We start from the raw sequence: 21850 nt of genomic DNA on the forward strand, positions 1-21850 counted from the left end.
GCAATTGTCTTGGGGAATTTTATTCAGCACAAGCATCTCTGACCATTCTGGCGTCCATTTGGGTTAATTACTTGTTCATGTACTTTTTGGTCTTGTTTCTACATTAAAGTCCTGGAGCATCATGGAGAGGAACACTGGGAGTAACAAAATATACTTGAATATTTCTGATAGATAAAAAGCTTATAAAAATGCATCTCTTTTTTCCCCCCCAAGTTTTTTTGCATTGTTATAAAATGAGATCATTTTGTATCAACAGGAGACTTAAGACTTGAACATAATCTTTTTTAGAAAATCTTAGTTCTTAATTGAATCAGTATTTCTCTTTATTTTTGTTACAGATCATGGAGGAAACAAACACGCAGATTGCTTGGCCATCAAAGCTGAAGATTGGTGCCAAGTCCAAGAAAGGTAACGTGTGAGAGGAGGAGAATCGGTGGTTTTGATAGCAGACACTGTGCAATCTTTACAGGTTTGCCAGGGAGAAAATCAACCTTTATGTTTATCACGTTTACCCCCAAATATTTGTCAAGTAGCAATATTTGGGAGTTTTATCATAATTAAAAATAGTGTACTGTTGTTATCCAACAACAGAAACAACATAACATATTTTCAAGTATTTTCTTGTAATAGAAGATACCATAGCAGCTTATGTTTCAAGGATGCCCACTCATCCGATGGCTATGAGTCATGGGACCTCTCCACGTGGAATGTGTATCTTCAGTATGTAAACCCTCAGTGTGTACATTTTAGTCTTCTTGTTCATGAACCGCACAGATTTAATACTGATTTTTCCCCCCCTCTAATGTGATACAGACCTTAGGTTTTGTTTCTCGACTGATTCTTCTCATCTATCAGATAGTGCAAACCTCACTAGATTTCTCCTTTAGTATTTTCCTTGCCTGGCCTGTACTCAGCTTCATGGATGGGCAAAAAGGAAAGACTAGGCACCCTTCGATTTCTTTCAGGATTGCACAGTGTTTTCAAATGACCTGCCAGCACATATTTTTATGGATAGTTTTTCTTTCTAAGTATAACTTCAGTCTCAGTAAACTTTGTTGTGCATACTTCATTAAAAGTTGCACGTAGTCGTTAGGTGGTAATGAAAAACACCGACAAACGAAAAATCAGTGATTGTGCGAGCTGAGCATTACCCTTGGGGTCTAGCTTTTTTTGTTGTTGCTGTTTAGCTTTGTATTTGCCAACCCTTCTCCTTGTGACTTTTATTGCTAACTGATGCTGAACGCTGCAGAATTTCTCAATTTCCTTTCTTGTTTTAGTCCAGATTGCCTTCTTTTAATCTAATTTTATTAGAGTTACTCATCACATGGAATGTAAATTATTTTACAGTTGTTATGGGTGTTGTTAGCTGGACTTTAGTGGACTGGAGTTCGTACAGAAACTGATCTTGTTACTTTCTTATCTGTGATCATGGTGGCAAGGAATGGAAGCCGATGTGTTCAACAGTCATAAAGGAGACACGATGAATGTTCAAGTATAGTTTGATAACTTTGTATAAGTCTTGCATTTGCCGAGTGCTATAGGATGTATTCTCAGTTAATCTTGAGTGCGTTGAGGTATTTTATTTTCATTATGCAGAAGAAGAAACTGTCATTATTATCAACTTATTTGATTGTTTGCAGCCACTTAAAAATCCCTGCCTGCCAAAGCACTTGATCAAATTGGGACTTGAACATAAACTGGATTCTGTTTTCTTGTTAGGTATTTTTACTTAAAGAATGAAATGAGCCTTATTACTATCCTAATAAAAATATAATCTGCTCAGTGCTCAAAGAAAGTCCCCAAGGAAACAGGGATATTAAAACAATTCCAGATTATTTGGGATGGCTTATTCTCTTGCATTACCCATGCTACAGTCCTCCCTGCCCCCATCAGAAACGGAGGCTTTATTACTTTTTTATTCAAAATGTAGCAGCAGGTTTGGAGGTTTTAGATAATGTGGTGATGAATAGGTTAATATTTTAGATTAGTTTCCAGTCGTTAACACACTTAACCTATTCAGAATGGCCAGCTATCTTCCATAGTTTGATTATATGTTTTGCTCTGAAAAGAGGGATATTTGAGCAGTGCATTTGAGGGCACTTCACATAGCTTCCACATGATTTAAAGTTAACTTCTGGAATTGTTTCTAAGAATTGACCTCCTCAGGCCCAGGCCTAAAGACTCCATTACAGTCTTTATTATTTATGAAGTGTTGTGAATGTAGAAAATACTGGGTGATGAGCAGAATATGCCAAAAGAGAGAGACTGAGCTCCAGGAAGAGAGAAAAAGTCAGGAGTTTTCCTCAGAGGAATCGACTGTTCAGAATTTACTTGAGTTGCTCTTATTACTTAAACACACAGCTGCTGAGTCAGTTCTTGGCTGACATCCCTGTTATGTATATTCCTCTATTATTTTAAAAATGGTTTAATTCAGAGATGTTGTTTGTACTGAGTAGAAGTAAAACGAACATGGCAGGAAGAACTTGAGAAGGTAATTGCTTTTCATCTGATGTGCCTTCCGGCCTCTGAATGTTGCAGAGGAAAGAGTTGTTGGTCTTTGTTTTCAGCCCTTTCCCTCCAAACTTGTTACTCAGGAGTCCAAGGAGTATAAATGTATCTGTGGACTCACTCCGTGTTTTGGATGATGATCAAATTTTACGTCCCGTGGCGATGTGAAGATTTGGAGTCTACAGATAGTCCCCAGACTGTGCTGGGGAGACAGGACCGCCATGGATTTGTGCTGTATTTCTCTTGTAGATTTATGATGCTTGTTGGTGAAATAGTTGAGCCTAGACAAACATTTTTCATGGCTACTGTTACCACAGTCTGCCCCCTGTTTTACCTTATTGGAATTTAGGCCTCCGGTTTTTTAAATGACTTTCCAGTAGATTCGTCCAAACTTTATTTTTTAAGCCATCAATCCTTTATCAGAGTGGTATTTGAGCTGCTGCGTGGCTCCTTCGGTTGGCGTGCTGGTAGGATGCTGCCCAGCCGAGAGGCAGAAAGCCGCCAGCCTGCATTTGCCACCAGAAGACCGAGGTTCTTCTCTAGCGTTCAGGTTCCATAGCTGTGGGGTGGACTGGGCAGCCCCGTATTTAATCAGTTCTTCAGGTGGTTCTTACCGGTAAGCCGAGTTTAGGGAACCAAAATCTCACCATTTGACGCTGAAATGTGATCTAGTCACTAAGGAGACCATGTGTTCAACGGATGGTGACTGCTGTTGACAAATAGGAGGAGTCCTTCAGCAGTCACTTCTGGATGACGTCCATCTTGGTTTGCAGAGAACTTGCCTTACGGATGCATCTCAGGTTTATGTCATCTTGGCAGTCAGTTCACGTGGATGCGTTTCGAGTGGTCACAGCTTCATTGGTCTGTGCCTGTGCGAGTAGAATTTTGGGTAAAAGGCCATCTGGTGTGTCCCTCTCTCTGCCTGCTTCCTCCTTCACCATCCTCCTCGCCCTGAGTTTCCCCCTCTGCTTGCCTTTCCCTCCTGTCCCATTCCACCCCCCCCCATGGGGAGCACACTGCAAACGCAATGCAATGTTCATTTAGTAAGCTGGGCGTTTGGGGGAAATGCTTGTTTTTTTATAGAAACTAAGGCTGTAGAATTTTGAAAACATTCTCAAGTATTTGTAATTATGAGAAGATTGAGTCTTCATGAGAGCCACTAGGAACTAAGAAATTAAGATTCAATACAATGGATATTTAAATAGGCAGCTCTAGGATTGGCATAATGGAGGTCATAATTAAGAAAAATAAAGCAATGTGTGGTATTTTCTTCTGTGTGACATACATTTTTTGAGTAAAAGTAAATGAAACTGTTTCTGAGTCTTGGAGTCAGAATGCTAGAACATTCCACCTCACCTAGAAAAATCTGAGATTTGTGCCTGTCAGGCCAGTATTTATAAGGTGTTTAGTACCGTAAACCTTACTAACAGAATAACTTCAGGCACTCGTTAAATTTTTGAATATGCTGTTGTGAATCACAGCCTCTGTGAAAATAAATGCTATTTCATTAAAATGCAAATAGCATTTTGAACAAGTTTGCCTGTTTTGCTAAATTAAAGTTCTTCCAGGCCTGCTTTACCATGTAGACAAAAGTGATTTTTCAGGGGAGTTTGTCAGGCTGGTATGATTGTGCTGTGTGCTCCCTGATGCTAAGTGAGCCTATTCTCTTAAGTGAGGTGAATGTTTTTCTTCCAGTTGTCTTTTGGCTCTTAATTTGCTCATCATTTTTTCCCCTCTTAGACTGGCAAAGGTGAATGTGGGTAAAAATGGTTTAAAGTTTTTATCCCAAATTCCAAATAAACAAGGTTAGCATGAATAAAGCCATATCGCCTTTTGCTGGGTGAAGGAGTTGCCTTGCAGAGTTTAAGTGGTAGAACCGTACTCCACAAGTGTCTGCTGTTTGACAATTTAGGGTGCCCCAGGACTAGCAGGAATGAAAGGTGTTGACTGGATTGCTTGATGTATCCTGGATTGGAGGCAGTTTGGCCCCAAGTTTGGCCATTCTCTTCCTCCTAGAATAAACAAGAGAATCATCAAAATTCCATGAGGTTTTAATAATTTTGGTTGCATTCCATCAGAGTAAGAAGTATCTAATAGAAAAATCGTAGCATGAGAAAAACTATAGTGTTCACTTAATTTTTTTCAGGGGGAATATGTTTTGTGGAGGGTTCTTATACTTTTGTTGGATGTTCATGTTGGCCTGTGGAGGCCTTTAAGCTGGGCTTGCTCTCAGGGCAGAAGGCAGAGATGAGGCATGGCCGGATACACTGGACCTCATGTTTCCAGTGGGCTTGTGACCTATTAGTGTATCAAAAATTAATTAAGGTGGTCACACCAGCATGTAAAAAAAATACAGCTGGCCCTGGCCAGTGTGACTTATTTTGTTGGGCATTGTTCATGCACCAGAGGGTTGCTGGTTAGATTCCTGGTCAAGGCACATGTCAGGGTTGTGGGCTCAATCCCTGGTTGGGGACATGCAGGAGGCAGCCGATCAGTGTTCTGCTCTTGCATTGATGTTTCTTCCTCTCCCTCTCCCTCTCCCTCTCCCTCTCCCTCTCCCTCTCCCTCTCCCTCTCCCTCTCCCTCTCCCTCTCCCTCTCCCTCTCCCTCTCCCTCTCCCTCTCCCTCTCCCTCTCCCTCTCCCTCTCCCCCTCCCCCTCCCTCTCCCTCTCCCCCTCCCCCTCCCCCTCCCTCTCTCCCTCTCTCCCTCTCTCCCTCCCTCCCTCCCTCTCTAAAAATCAATTAAAATGTTTAAAATTAAAAAAAAAAATCACCACTGATCTCTCTATAACATTCCAACAAACATAAATACATTTTAAAAAACACAACTGGATTAGAAAAGAAAACATCAGAGTGTAAGAGTATTGGGAAACTTGCGGTCATATGTGTCACTGTTTACAAGTATGTATACAAACATATATACACACATATACATTAGTAGATCATGACATAAAATGAGTGACAAAGAAAGGTCAGAGAACACTGTTGGGGTGGTCGCTTCCCAAAGAGTAACATGCACATGCACTTTGTCCATCGCTGTAACCCTGGTACAGTAACCGGGACATCGTTGGCAGTCAGTGAATGTTTGTAGATTGTCTGATCTCTCAGTTCAGCTCAGTCATGGTTATAGTGGAGCCACTCATGAATATAGAAATACAGAATCTCTAAAGTGTGTAGTGTAGGAAAAAGATTTAGAATCACAGTCTTTACACAGGAGTGGCATTCGCTGCTATGAAAGCTATCTACTCATGATGTCTTTCTTTATATGATCAATAGTAACTCTTTAATGTATAAATTTAATAGCAGCATGACATCTCTTAAGAACTAATGAAAAGTTTTGTAAAGTTGGGAAGGGAAGGATGGAAGGGGGGAGGGAGGGAAGTTGAATTAAACAGTAAATTACACTCTTACTTCCCAGAAGGTACCTGGAGCCAGGTCTTGGTCTTTCTTAGCTCACCTGCCTCCACGACCACTGTTTCTCTTCTTGGGAGAGCTCCTTCTCCCTCAGTCTTGTTCCCGGAGCAGATGCTTTTATGTCTCTTGCCTTTAGTGAAGAAAGTGCCATCCCAGGATCCATTCTGTCTGTATTTCTTTCCCCTGGTAAACCCTATGAGTAAGGACGAAAATATGTTTATTTGCCTACCTTATCATAGACATTGGGCTAGGTGTGTGTGTTATCTCTCTTAATCCTCACAATAAACCACATGAATAACCATCATTGTCCCATTATACATATTAATAACTGATGTGGAGGGATGATATAACTTATTTAAAGTTATAGAGTTTGAAGTGATGGAGTTAGGGGACAGACCTTGATTTTAAAGATCCAGCTATTTCCCTCCACTCCATAGCGTGCACAGAGCACATTGGTGAATGTTGGACCACCGAAAGAATGAGGATTTACCAACATTCATTTAAGAACTCTCAAAATAGGTTTGACTGTCTTTAAGAACAAAGGCAATCCTGCTTTCTTACATTTTTGAAGTTTGCTGGATGTCTTCTAACAATGTTCAACCTAGATTTATTTTTGTCATTCTTTGTGCTTTTTGCAATATCTTTCTTTCCTTTTCTCCTTGTTTGAGACTCATTAGTAGTTTTTACTGGGATTTATATACGTTTATCTGGAGCAGTGCATCTTAACCTGGGACAGTTTTATTCCGCATACGGCATTTGGCAGTATCTGGAGATATTTTTGGTTGTCACAACTGGGAGGTGGTGCTGCTGTTCATTGAGTAGTAGAGGAGACTGATGCTAAACATCCTACAGTGCACGGGACAGCCCTCACAAGAGTTATCTGGTGTAAAATGTCACAGTTGCTCTGGCCAGTGTGGCTCAGTTAGTTGAGCACCACCCCATTCACCAAAAGGTCACTGGTTTGATTCACCGTCCGAGCACATGCCCGGGTTGCAGGCTCGATCCCCAGTAGGGGGCATGTGGGAGGTGGCAGATTGATGTTTCTCTTTCATATCCATATTTCTGTCTCCCCATCTCCTTTCCTCCCTCTCTAAAATCAATAAAGACATTGAAAAGAAAGACAGAAAAAGGCCATGCCGTGAAGTTGAGAAATGCTGAGCTGGAGGAGCAGGCGTGATTTCAGGAGACCTCTGTCTGCATAGCGCTGGATTCTTACTGGAACACTTCATGAAGACCAGTGCAGTGTGTAACTGGCTTCATTTTGCAGCATAAGTAACAGGAGAGTTAAAGTGGATTAGTGACTCCTAAAGGAAGAGTGTGCCTATGTAACAGCACAGGAGAACTGAACGACCTTTCGTAAAAGATAAAACGTTGTAGGAGGGCGGTTTGCACATTTGAAAAGCCAATTTGCAGTTAGTTCTGAATTATATAATCTGGGCAACTTTAACGGCTTGTTAATGCTTCATGAGTGTTTCACATTGTGCCTGAAGCTTCAGGGCTGGGCGGGCGGACTGGCTGCCTGTCTCTTCCGTTTCTCTTCTGGAATGTGTCATTGTGATAACCGTGACAGTTTCTAAGGATTATGGTCATATTTGAACACCATGGTGGTGTTCCTATCTTCATCTGGAGATGGACATCAAATTTTGATTGTTTCCCAAGCTATGTATGGCCTTACCCTGGCTTTTCTCTGCCCTGCCATGGCATTGCTGGACAGAATTAAGTGACATCTTTCAGGCCTGTCAGTACCAATTAAATTATTTCCATGAGGTCTTTTAGCAGTTGCAAACTTGCAGAGGCATTTCTCATTAGTTAAGAAAAACAACTTAAATTATAGTGGCATCTTCATTTCTTCAGATGTCTTTCCTTATGCCATTAAAACATGGTTTGTGGCTGATTATAACATTTTTAGACAAAACCTCAGTATTAACAGACATTTTTATCTAAAGATATTAGAGAGATTTCAGGAATGAAGAGTTGCATTCTCTTTGCATCTTGTTGCCAGAAATTACTCTTAAAGCAACAAAAGTCCTGCCTGAACTAAAAATAAAATGAGAACATAGCATATGTATGTTTTTAGCTGTTTGATCTATACAAATAGTTTTGCATTATTACTTTATGAAAATGGGCTCATGCTATACACACACATTTCTGCAATTGGATTTTTTCACGTAAAAAATGGGAAGACATCTGCCTTATAAGTGTTACCGGAGAAATCAGTGGGTCTAATTTCCCCAACACTAGTGGGAGTGGGCTCTTGGGGTGCTGCTGAAATAAGCATTTCCAGAGATTACCACAGGAGAATGAGATGTGGTTAAAGACTTTATTTGCATGGAGTTATATCCCTTGGGTTTCAAAGTCCCAGTTCCCTTAACCCAGTCCTGGGAGACATGCAGCTGTGGATTCAGCAAAGCTAGAAGCAGGGCCAGTGTCCAGAGATTTCATTCTATGGTGAAGCTGAGTCCAGTGTAGCATCAGGCATCAAGCAAGATTCAGTCCATCAGTCCGCTGTGTGGAGTCCACATGACTGTGAGCTACGTGGGTGAATGCAGAGTGTGAGAGTCCCACAGCCAGGAGTCAGACATGAGTGGTGTGAGAGAGACAGAGCTTTCTTTGTTTAGGAGTCTCAATATTTTAGGTTTTATGCCCTTGCAGTGGCCTCACCTATTCTGGCCAATTACCTGTTCCTAGGTGTGGCAGACAGTTAGGAAAGCACCTTCCCACATCACTCAGACCTTACAGGGCATGTGTCTAAACTGTCTTTGTCCAGTGTCTTCCCCCATCAGTCAGCAGCGGGGAACAGACCTAAAGAGTGTTAACTGCAGCTTCCTGGCAAAGCTGTATAAGTGGCATGTCTATACTATCCAGTCTCCCCTTTACTCCTTTCCTGTTATTAATAACCAGGTTATTGTAATGGTGTTATAAGCACATGAATAATAATACTATTATTTTTGTAGCCATATGAAATACTACTGTGTGTATGTAGGATATAGATATAGCCTATTTTGAGAAATCTGTTTTATTTACTTTTTAAATTATTTATTTATTTATTTTTATTTATTCATCCTCACCTGAGGACATTTTTGCATTCATCTTCAGATAGAGTGGGAGGGAGAGAGGGAGGAAGAGACAGAGAGAAACATCGATGTGAAAGAGACACATTGAGTGGTTGCCACCCACATGACCCCAGCCGGGGCCGGGGACACACTGCAACCAAGGTACATGCCCGTAGCAGGACCAAACCTGGGACTCTCCGGTCCGTGGGCCATTGCTCTAACCGCTGAGCCAAACCGGCCAGGGCAACAAATCTGTTTTAGTGGGCATTGGATTGGGTTCTATTTTTTTTCTACAATGAATTAAAATTTTTTTTTTTTATCCTTACCCGAGGACATTTTTCCATTTTTTGTTCAGATAGAGTGGGAGGGAGAGAGAGGAAGACAGAGAGAAACATCGACGTGAAAGGGACACATTGAGTGGCTGCCACTTGCATGACCCACCAGGGCCGGGGACAAACTGCAACTGAGGTAGGCGCCCTTAGCAGGAACTGAACCCGTGTCTCTCTGGACCTCAGGCTGATGCTCCAACCGCTGAGCCAAACTGGCCAGGGCTAAATTTAAAATTTCTCTGTCTACTTGCACAAGCTTACCTGTTGCATACGTACCACTAGAATTCTTAGGCGGCAGGTAATGAACCACTTTAGTAATTTTTAGGATTTCCCCCTCCCTTGTCCTCTCAAATGCCAGTTGAACTCCGAGCAGCAGGGACTGGCTTCTCAAAGGGGAACAGCTCTTCCCACATCTTTGCCAGTGTTGAGCTTTTCCCTCCTCGGTCAGTCTAAGTAGCGAAAAATATGTTGTCTCTTGTACTGCCTTCATAGAAAATCGAGCATTTCTTCATGCGTCCACGGAACACTTACTTGTATTATTCTGTGAATTGTCTGTCCATCCTTTTTTTTGGTTTATTCATATCCTTTCCCTATTCTAATGAGTTGGTCATCTTTTTTCGAATGAAATAAAGATATTTAAATTGTTTTTTTTTTCCTACTCAGAAGTTTAAGATTACGTATGCTTCTCGCTAGTTGTATTGTCTAAATGGCTCATTTCTCACCATTAATATTTATTTACAAGTAATCTGTAGATCATTTTTTCCCTCAAACTAGAAAAAGAAAAGAAAGGACCTTAAATAGTAATAACGTATTCATTTTTGAGTGTAGAAAAGTATGCATTAACTTTTAGAACATTGGATTTCCAAAGTAAACTGTGTAAAGACTAGAATATGCATAGCATGGACATTTTATATACATGCACATATGTGTGTGGATTGTGTGTGTGTGTGTGTGTGTGTGGCAAGGCATGACAGATACTTGCAATATCATACAAGGGTCATAGAATTTTTAAGTTTTCTTTGTGTAATAGAAACGAGACCTGGTAAGTTATTTGTCTGTGTTTTCGTGTATTGGGCTTCGGTTTTGTATTTTATTGGAAAATGTTTCTGAATTTTTTCCTAGTCCCTTCTGTTCAAAGGAGGAACACTTAAATACATTACTTTGGATTGACTTTTATTCCATTTCTAAATTGTCTCCATTTCTAGGGTGGGATCCATAAATAAGAGTATTTCATCTTTGGTATAATTTACTTCCTTTTCAACACTCAATTTACTTCCCAGAACAAAACCCACTTTTGCGTTGCTCTAGTTCAGAAGTGCCCTTTGCCTTCTTTGTCTGTGTGGTCCACTCCTCAAATCTGACATGGCAGCAAGGGTGCTGACTTACTTGACTGGGCTCAGAGGTAGGTGCGAATTCAGGACATGAGGAAGAAGAAAGAGGACTCTCGGCTACCAAAGATACACGTATTTGAGATGAAACAGCACGCTGTTCTTTTCTTTTGCCTTCACCATCAAATGGGTATATTCTAATCCTCTTGAGTTCGATTTTTCTCCTGCAGTCAATGACTAATAGATCTTTACATCATAAGCAAACTATGTAACACCTGCAAAATGTCATGTCCATATAGTCTAGGTTTGAAAAATCATTACATCTTATTGCAGAGTGTTTTTTAGTGTTGAGTAAAGTTTGTTTTAGCAACACTGACTTACGCTCTGTTCCCGATCCATTATGCGGTTTCGAACCTTTATGGAAGCCCTGTCGAAGGGCATCTTCCTCCTTTTCCAACTGGTCGACTCCTAGTCACCCTTCCAAACCCACCTCAGATGACGTGTCTTCCTGGAAAGCTTTACCCACCCTGCAGCTGGAGTTGACCCCTCTGTGCGTCGCACGAACTCAGAACCTATACACACATTTTGTCACTTTTCACGCTTGTGTTGTTTAAGCCCAGACATTTGCCTTTGCTTCTGGCCTGTGAGCTCATGGACCCGGGTCAGAGAACAACAGGTCTTATTCCCTTCTGTGAGAACGGTGCCTGCCAGGAAGGTGGACTTGTAAATTAGGGGTTCACGTTTACATTATCATTTAGGTTTAGAATAAAATTGAGATGAATTTGGCAATGATTTAAGTCATGCTGGCATCTTCTGATTAACTTTGAAGCAAGTAACAAATGGCCCTGGCGGCGAGGCCTCGGTGTTCCTAACTGAACATAAATACCTCTCACAGAGTATAAATAATCAGACAAGGCCACTCCCGAGTGTGTCTGAAGGGGCGCTGAGACCAGGACACTCTACAGCCACAGAGGTAAGTAAACATCCCTCGGCCCTGGCGTGAGTGATTGCCGCCGCCGTGCTGCTGATGACTTCAGCTCGGCTTCCATCCTCTGCCCTCTACATTACATTTGTAAGATACTGCAGTGTTTTCCTCCGCCTCCTGACAGCTCCCCATCCAAATGTGGTCTCTAGCTTCTCCAGTCCTCCTTGGACTCACCCAGCACAAACCCTGATTCCACAACAAGCTTTCTCACTTTTCTCTTCCGATGCCCCAGTTCCTCTGTACCCTGTGGTTGTTGCTGTAGCAAACGGAACGAAGCTCATCTCATTTACTAAACGTATGCTCCCGGTGGTCTTTGGCGCGTGGGCACCATAGTGAGATCCGGAGGAACTTGAGAAAGATGCACTGATCTCGGTCTCTGCCTCTGGGATACTTCGAGTCTGGCCAGGGATCCTGCCTCACTCCCTTTAACAAAAAAAACTGTAAAAACCGGCATTGTTTGCTGTCAGGGCTTGAATGGCTCAGAGGGGCAGGAGAGACGTGCAAGCTACAGACAAGAATGATGTGCTGTAGGGGTTGGTAGTTCCCGGTGTGGGCTTAGAAAGGTGGATGGGAGTGGGGCACTCCGTGGGAACGGCTCAGAGCTGGAGGAAGGGAGGAGGCTGGGGAAAGGGGGAGAGCTGGAAGAGGGGCTGGCCAGTCGGGTTCTCCAGGTAGGGCGGACCAGTGAAGGCCGTGGCCTCGTGAGAACCTCATCCATCCTGTAGGCAGCGGGAGCCTTGGGTGGTCACAGGGGATGAATTGATAGTGGTTGTGGGAAGACGGTAAAGACTGGAAGGTGAGTGTGGTGAATCATACTTGATGACAGTGGGACCAAGGAGACTTCCTGGAAGGGGAGTCAGCAGAACGTGGTGGCTGGATGAAAGCATGGGTGGGGGAGCTGGTTGCTCTGGCAGATGCTGTTGATACGCTCCTGGCCTACCTCTGAGTTTACCCGGGCGGGCATTTCCCACGCGCCCTGGCAGCTTCCCACCGCGAGCGCCGGGTTGCTGACCATCTCTCCCGAGCACTTTGTCCAGCACCGTGGGGGCTCACTTCTCAGTGCAGAGCAGCCTGAAGACCTGGTGATGGTGCCGGCCAGTGAACTCTCGGGGGCAGCGTCAGCCGTGGAGGACTGCAGTCAGGAAACAGATGTCCAGTTTCCCCTGCTCTCTGTGGGGCGATTCGAAGGCACATTATTTACGTCTCCTTAGAATGCTCCAGGGGGGTTGAGCCCCGGCACTGACTGCTCCGTACCACTCCCTTTATTGGCTTTCCTCTCTCTTCAGTCATATTTTCCTTCCTCACTGCGCTCCCTGGGATCACCTCCCAGATGAACCACCTCAAGTACCACACACTAACCCAGTGTCTCAGTGTCTTTTTTGGGGGGATCTCAGACTAAGATGAGTATCCTGGATGATTTGGATAATCACTACGCCGTGGACAAATGGACTTGGCGTTCTCTCCCAGTCATTAATTAACGGCTCTGTTGTTTAGTGAAAAAATGACTGCAGTCATTTTGTGTATTTATATATCATTAAAGAAATATGGCAAAATGATTTAGAGTTCATGGCTCTTTTCGAGAAAAAAAAAAAAAAAATGCTCCAGACCATCTGCAAAAGTATTAAAGTGATCCCTGGTGGAACACAGGCACTTGAAGCGGTTTTCAGGCCCATTAGATTGTTGTCAGCTACAAGAAAAATATACACTATGGGGAGCAACAAGAAGTGAGAAAGGGTCTGGGAACCCCTGATTTTAGCAGGTCTGGAAAAAGAACGTCAGTGGGTGAGCCAGCAGGAGCCCTGAGCTCCCTCGCCTGGGTATCATCCAGGTGCTTTAGGAGTCCCAGTCCATTGGCAGCTATGATGTGATTCTTGCCAGGTTAGAGCGAGTATTGATGACTGGTCACAGGGGAAAGGACCCAGCCATAGGCTCATCCTGTCTACTTGTACTCACCAGGAGTCACGGTTAGTAACTTGAGCCAAGTTAGGAAAAATATTTCCGGTACTAACAATATAGTTGTTAAGTGTGCTCTGTGGGGATTCAGAAATATTTATTTGATGGGAATAAGCATTCAAATTTCATCCTTTTTCTATTTTTCCTGAAGATCACGTTAGCCTTCAAAAGTGTTAAAAGCCAGCACTCGATGGAGTTTTATAGACAAATGGCAAGAAGATTGCTTGTAACTGAAGGAAGCGATGACTGCATCCGGTTTCCATGGGCAATCCTACCTGCGTTCTTCCGCCTTTGGAACTGACACCTGACTGAAAAGGTGCCCGCACAGGGGTGGGCCCGTCCATTACCTTCTCTTAGGAAGTGAAGCCCTGGCTTTCCTCAGTCCTGTGTTCTGTGTTCAGCCTTATTCTAGAAGGGAAGGAATAGTGTGTATTGATTTTTTTTTTTTTTCCTCCCCACATCTATCAGTTGGAGATTCTTAGTTCTGTTGAAATGAGTTTTAAACTTGCTGTTTTTTCCTTCATCATTTAATAAATTTTGGAGAGTTCATTTGAACTACCACTTTATAATTCAGTAATATGAATTAAGAAGTAAATGAATAAAACTTGAATTCTTATAAGGAACTTGTATTTTTTTTTTTTTATCCTCACCCGAGGACATTTTTCCATTTTTTGTTCAGATAGAGCGGGAGGGAGAGAGAGGAAGAGAGAGAGAGAGAAACATCTACGTGAAGGGACACATCGAGTGGCTGCCACCCGCACGACCAACCAGGGCCGGGGACAAACTGCAACCGAGGTACGTGCCCTTAGCGGGAACCGAACTCGGGTCTCTCTGTACCGCAGGCCGACGCTCCAACCACTGAGCCAAACCGGCCAGGACAGGAACTTGTATTTTTTAAAATAGAAAATATTCACCTCTATTATAGAAAACATCATACACAGGAAAATAAAATTAAGTAATGCCCATATTAGTGACCTTTGAGAGAGTAATATGATCTAGAATACTTTGATTAGGAAAGAGACAGCGACTCATATTTAAGGGTGCCTGTCTGTGAAGGAAAATGGTAGTGGAGAGGTTGCTGGACACATCAGTGGGTTGAGGTGAAATGAGTTTATTTTTCTTTTACTGTTTTGTTTTTTTTTCTTTTTCTACAAGAAGAAAAGTCATTTGAGTGAACTTGTAGGTTGAGAAAGTGTAAAGAAGAGATTCACTGGAGAGAAAACAGCAGAGCAGCGTTTAGGAGGAAGCCACCTCTTACAAGGCTAGATTTATGGTGACAGGTGTTGGAACTGGGGTTAATTAGCCTTGGGTTGCTCACCTCACCTTTTGAGTCTTTCTGTTGAGACTGCTCATTTTAAAGGATAAGATCTATTTTAATTTCTGGTTTCTATAGGCTTCATTAGACTCTGCTAGGTATGGTCGTGGATTTAATGACAAGTAATTGATTCTTCCAGGCAGTAGAATTCTTGGCTTATAGTCCGTCCTCAGTAAATGTTTACTGAACTGGTTTGAACACATTTTCCTGAGTTTGGTGAAAAGAAGAGAAAAGTAAAGATTATGATAAATTTTAGAGGAGGGGATAAAATTGAGTGTAAATTTCCTCTACCTTTCTTATTCTGTTTGGAGATGATGTCAGCTCCTGGGGCCACCGAGGGATGTTTTGGAGACTTGAAGAAACTGGGGAGGGTTCAGAACAGTTGCTTATGGAAAGTGCAATAGAGATTAATAAAATACTTGCCAAACCAAATTAGTGTCCAGCTGAGACTGCATAGTATGAATTTGTAGTCAAATTTTGTAGGACAGTTATACGCCTTTTTCCAGTTCTTGGGTCTCTCAGAGGTGGAGAACACAGCAGGTCACCGTTGGTGGAGGGTGGTGAGAGGAGCTGGGCGGGAAGCGGAGGAGTGGTGCTGACAAGGTGTGAGTTGAGAGGGTGGGGAGGTGGTCAACTGTGGGCTGTGATGGCACAGGGAAAAGTGAAGCCAGCAGGGAAGCCAGAGAGAGGGCAGGGAACTGGAAGTCCTAATAACCGAGAGAACTCGTAGGGTTGAGGGTATTCAAGAGTTGCCCTGGTAGGACTTTGTAGTCACAGAAGGAAATGACACATTAGGGCAAGTCTTGGAAGTGGAATGGTCTGGATTGTGATGTGGTCCAATTTATGGCTTGGTTTCTGAGTTACTGATATATAATTAGTTTCACAATTTAATAATTCTCAGGATATTTAGGATTGTCTAGCACAATTAAATCGGATTCTTGAAACAAGCAAAAAGAAACTTATTAATGAGTTAATACCAAGTAGGATGGAAACAGTGTCAAGATGACTCTAGTTTACTAAATTCAATGTGATTTTAAAGCGGAGTAGCTAAGTCTCCTTTAGTAATTTACTTTCATGTATGGAAGAATGACTTATGTAATATCCGATCAGTGTTTTTGCTAGCCAGTTTTAGAATGTTACATGTGCAAACACCTCATAACTTATGCATGTTTTCCAGTGAGAATTACATCATAGGTCCAAAGAAAATAAATGCATCCATGGTTCTTAGATGTTACATAATCTAAGAACTTCATAACTTCCTAGTTACATAATCTGAAGTCATTATATAATCTCATGGCTCCTTACAGGGATGGGAGTGGTATTTCTTATAGAAATTCAGTGGCATGATTGGCTAAAGAAGTGTGTGTGATTTTGCAAAGACACAAATACTACAATACTAGTTTGAATTGATCTGACCATCTCTGTGGCTACTCTGCCTACACCACCCAGTGAACATTTAGGTCACCTTTCAGTTCTACAGCATCAAAAGCTGTGGCCAGTGCTGGCCCAAAGCTATGCACAGGATTCCCTGGAGTGACAAGAGTGTGCTCCACCCTCCCAGCCATTCCTTCTGTTCTTGGCCTTGAACTGCCTGAGTGGCCACTTGCACTCAGCCCTACTTGCCCCTTTCATCATCACTGAGCTGGTTGTTGCAGAAGTCTCTTGGTGACTCGGGATGGGTAGGCTTTGGCTTACAGGCCAGCAGTCTCCAGAACTCGTCTGCCAAAGCCACGGCTGCCTCTATCATGATGAGGCAGGTGACACACCTCCACTTAGCCCATCATGGGGTTTGGCCTCCCTCCTGAGGAGGAAGTTCAGGAGACGAAGGCAGATGCGCCTCTGAGGCTCTTGTTGCCTGTCTTGGCTGTCTGTCTGATGCAGTTGTAAGCTGAAGCACCTTGCCTCCCTTTAGCATTCAGTTAACTCAAATCCCTCCCCGTTTTCAGTGAGAATCCAGAGTCCTCTGTAGTAATTTGGTGGAAGTAGGTTTTGAGAGACTTTCAACCAGTCATTTATACCTTACTTAAAGTATGGCCTAATTTTCTCTCTTGTGCCTATTAGTATGCATTAATGGCAAGGAACACAGCCTTTCCTTTGGGACTTTCCTTTTGCAAACATCACCCACACAAGACTTGCATTTGTGGCAGACTTAAATGGGTGGGGCGGCCTCCATGCTTCCTGGCAGCCCCCACCCTCTGCGGCCCCTCCTCCAGGCTCCGCCCAAATTAATAAAGCAAACATTTTAAAACATCAAGTTATCTGTCTGAGCTTATCTTCAGTCTGGCCCTCGTGGGCTTCTTTGGAGTATGACACATGTGCTGCAGGTGCTAGCCTGCGGAGTTACTTGCTCCTCCCTGGCCTGTCTGTGACGGGAAGGAGCACGGGGGAGTGCGTTTCGCCGGGTTCTTCGCCGGGCTCTGCGAAGGCAGCATCCAGAAGGCAGGAAGGGCTGCTTTTGGAATGAAGCAGCATGTGTTTTGTTTGCTTGTTTTGCCTTTTCCTATCCACGTGACTCTTTCAAGTTATGGACCTGTGGACCCTCATCTAATCCAGGGAGCTGTCCCAGCCACCTAGGGTTGGTTAGACAGCCTGGGTGGCTCGTCTTAATCCCGTAAACAGGGCTCTGTCTGAGGAGACATCCTGTAGGCCCTTGGTTTCCCAGAAACATATTTTTGGGGGAACAGTTCATAAAAAGAAATTTTTTTTAATGCTGAAGCAAAGTTTTGAAGACTAACTTTATTCTTGTTTTGATTGATGTTTATAACTACTTTGTGGGAAATGGTTGCACACTCAGTGCATTAAAAATGCCCTAATAATTGGGGGAGGCTAGGACGAACTTTATTAAAGACTGTTACTGCCGTTTTTTACTTATCAAATTCAATTATTAAAAATCTTATGTGTTCTCATATCCACAAGGGATTAGAATCTCTTCCTTGGGTAATACAATTTTAATTAGGCTGAAAATTCAGGAATTTGACCAATTCTTCTATTCCCATTAAAAAGAAAATCTTTGGAACCTTGAATAGGAAGACTTACAAATAAAAATAAGATCAGATGATCTATTTTTCATCCAGATAAAACTATATTACTATCCCCAATGGGTTTAATATTTTAACCTGTTTCAATAATAATAATTTAAAAACACCTAGTAAGTCAAGCATTGGATTATATGCATTTTATTTATTTTTATTTTTTTATTTTTTTTATCCTCACCGGAGAACATTTTTCCATTTTTTTGTTCAGAGAGAGTGGGAGGGAGAGAGAGAGAGAGAGAGAAACATCGACGTAAAAGAGATACATCGAGTGGTTGCCACCTGCTGGGGACAAACTGCAACTGAGGTACGTGTCCTTAGCAGGAACCGAACCCAGGTCTCTCTGGACCGCAGGCCAACGCTCTAACTGCTGAGCCAAACCAGCCAGAGCTATATGCATTTTATAATTTATCTCACTCTTATGAATAATAGTTCTGTGAGATGCACATCTCATCTCAAATGCAAAAACAGAGGCTCAGATAATTTATTACAGGAGTGGGCAAAGGTATGTTTATAGTTCATATGGAAAATAGTACAGTTATTAGTAACACAAGAACAAACGCTATTTCGCGTACTCACAACTGTAAACCTGCTCTCGCCCCACCCTGTATAGTTAGACACCTTATAGGTGCCCAGGCTGTGCAGCTGGGTGGTCCATCTTCACGGTGCTTAGAGCTTCTGGAGTAGAACCCCGGACATGACACTATACGGAGATAACACATTTTTTAGTACTGTAATAGCTAACTCTTTCTGATTTGAGCATACGCGTCACATGTACGAACAGGAGATGGCTTTGCAACCCCGTCCATCCTGTGTATATTACTTACACATTGGACAGAAATTAACTGGTTGCATTTTCTTTTGAAACAACTGAAATAGTCCCCACCCTCTCCATAGTTTTTTACTCTCACCTTAAAAATATACATCTATTACCACGGAATGTTCTCATTTGCCTCAAGGTTGATAACTCAGCTGATGGTAAATAGCTTTTAATTTGTGAACAAAGGAGCAGGTTTACCCCAGGGACAATCAGATCTTCAGACTTTTGTTATGTAAAATGAAACTTTTTTCCTCCCAGAATTTGGCAGCATTTAGAGTCCAGAAGGAAAAGAGTGCGAGTGTGGTGGGAGGTTGAGGAAATGTGGAGAAGTTGACTGAGAAATGTAAGCAATTGATTAAAAAATGCAAGCACCAGTGCTAATCTTACAGAGCTTTATCATTTTATCACACACTAACGTTAACAGTTGCCTTGAAAAGATAATGGCATTTAGTGTTGCTCTTTTGTTACAAATCCCAATGGAATGTTACTGAGGGAAAATGGAATGTTCCATGGTATAGTAGCAAAATAACATATACATGATTAAAATTCTAATTTGGGGCTATATTTTATGCATTTACTTTTTTCGGAGAGAGTATAATGCATGTGTCCAAAGTCTCTCTAACCAAATAATTAAAAAGGGGTTTTCATACTTTAGAATTGAAAAAGGAGTTATAGAAAAATTCTGTTAAAAAGTGGATCCCTTTTTGTATTGAAAATACAATCTTTAGAAACTGGATTTATATTCATTCTGCAGCACACCTGAGTAATACCAGTTAACAGCTTCTTAAATAAATTATAAACGTATAGGGAGATAAGATAGACAGGATGTAGCAAAAATAAGCATAACTCTGTAAACACCTGTAATTCTTCTAATTTTTATGAGTCACTGAGAATAGGACGAGTCACCAGCCCTTGAGGCTGGATCAGTGAGTTGATGTGTAAATACATGAGCTTAACACCTTCTTTTGCTGCCAGTGAATTTCTTACAATTCTATTCTACAACAGATTATTCCTGTTCTGTACCCTGTCTCCTTACCCTGGTATCCTTAGATTCATGCTCAGAGAACATGCTGGCTTAAAACTAGAATCATAATCCCAGGTACAAAGTTCTAATACATTTCGGTGGGGATTTATGTTATGGAGATGGTGTTGGTAGGAACCAGGTCTCACCTGGAAGAGCCTCAGCCCCTGATACCAGGGGATCTTCCTGTGGGTTGCTGCTGGTGGTGCTCAGTGCTATTCTCCTGGTGACCTGCTTACCCACCTTTCTAGATTCAGCTAAAGCCAAAGAAGTCACATGGCTAATTGACCACTGCAGTCTGTGCAGGGTCAGTCCGCCCGGCACTGTGGACGTGCGTCTGGCTGGCCTTGATTATCTTAGAAGTCCGTCCTTTTCTGCTATGAAGATCTTTGATAGTGCGGGGGAGTGTTTAGGAGCAGGACGCCTTGATCCAGAACTTCATTTGTTGGACTCCTGGCTCAGCTGCTTATAAGGTATGAGACAGTGGGGTCACTAAACTAGATTTCTCATCTGTAAAATGGGATCACAAGTGGTAGCTACCTCTAGGGGATCTGGACGGATCTCTGCCTTAGGTAGTGTAAGCTACACTTCCATCCATGGGAACAGCCATTGAGCGTCATCGCTACCCTGCACAGGGGTCTGGACAAAAGCGAGGAAGATTTTTAACCTGGAGCCACCCTGCCTTGGCTCATCTGCAGCTATTGGGGAGCAAACACCTCCTCTCTGTGACTTGCCAGCTTGGCAAGGACTTGAGGTCACTGTTTCCACCCAGGTGCCAATGTTTAATTAAACTCTTCAGAGTCTGTGATCATTATGATACAAATGTTCATTCTGGAAAGGTTTAAAAATGCTTTTTGGTTAGAATGGGATTTTTGGCAGGTTTTCACTGTGGTCTTTGGCTATGAATTCCTGAAATGCTGACCTAGTTGAATTTATTTTTGTTTTGAACACAATTGCTAACGTTTCCAAGCGTCCATATGGACTCGATAAATACTTTGCCTCCGCTCACTGTGTATGTGACCGGGATGAAGAGGAACGATTATGATTGGGGGAATCCTGCACATTTTTCTTCATTTAGCTTGATGCTGAAATGAATTGAAATATTTCTTTGTCATCATAATTTTGGGGTTTCAAAGTTGTGTTTGGATTTTCAGGAAACCGGTGGTAACTTTATATTAGCTGAGAAAAGTGAATTTCAAAAATTCTCAGTGAAGAGGGCAAATGATCCATTTTTCATAGGAAAAACTTCTCTTCCAAGGGATTTGCTGCCAGTTGTCAGCAGTGGCTTCGGGCAGTCATTACTTGACCTTTTGCACATCAAGAAATTGTTTTCTTTGTGTGACTATTAATTAAGCCAGTGTTTGGGAAGGCTGGGTACTCATGCACGTACTGCAGGAACACGAAACAGCCGCGTGTGTTTCCACATCTGCAAGCAGATTTGGTTCCTGTAGCTGTCAGTCAGCCGCCTTTGAGGCTGGCGGAATGAATTTTCACCAGCAGAGCTTATGGAATGAATTTTCATTCCTTTACTAGTTGCCACACAAATTTTAGTCCTCCAGGAAATAAATCACAACGGCCTTTCTGACAGAGGTAGACAGTGAAAAATGGTATGCTAATATGGTACATCCACGCTCAAGCAGAAGTAAATTGCATTTTTTGTTTCTTTTATACGATGAAGAAAAAAAATTGCGTGGAATGGTTTCTTCTAAACATATGTTATCTCTGATGTGATAGACTATGTTCTCCTCTTGGCTGTTTCCTTTATTTCTGATGGCAGCGGCTTCTATTGGGGACGTGTGTCTCCTGTGTGGATGTCATAGTGGGGCGGGGGTGTTTTCTTCTCCCTGCGTTGTGTTACTGGGAGTAGTGCCCTGTCTGCTTTAGCTGCTGCTGCCTGGAGGCACCTGCAACTGTGACATGCTGCATGGTGTTAGAGCCCTTTGATGCAGCCAGGATTACAGGGCACAGTGCCTCCTGGAGGCTTCTCATCAGCTCCTCCCACATGCACTCTAGCGTCTAACGAAGGCTTAGCACTGCTTGTGCTTAACACACATGTTCACGGAGGTAGCAAAAAGAATACAAAATGAACATT

At 42.5% G+C, this 21850-nt stretch overlaps 1 protein-coding gene across 1 annotated transcript in view; it reads left to right on the plus strand.

The window, feature by feature from the left end:
• BICC1 (BicC family RNA binding protein 1) overlaps positions 1-21850 on the plus strand; it is a 255957-nt gene that overhangs the window by 148204 nt on the left and 85903 nt on the right. Inside the window, exon 3 of the mRNA XM_036265773.1 lies at positions 339-408. Within this exon, the coding sequence (XP_036121666.1) occupies positions 339-408 (70 nt within the window). The remainder of the gene's footprint in view (positions 1-338; positions 409-21850) is intronic.

Source organism: Molossus molossus, unplaced genomic scaffold (genome assembly GCF_014108415.1).
Source record: "Molossus molossus isolate mMolMol1 unplaced genomic scaffold, mMolMol1.p scaffold_m16_p_17, whole genome shotgun sequence".
Classification (NCBI taxonomy): Eukaryota; Metazoa; Chordata; class Mammalia; order Chiroptera; family Molossidae; genus Molossus; species Molossus molossus.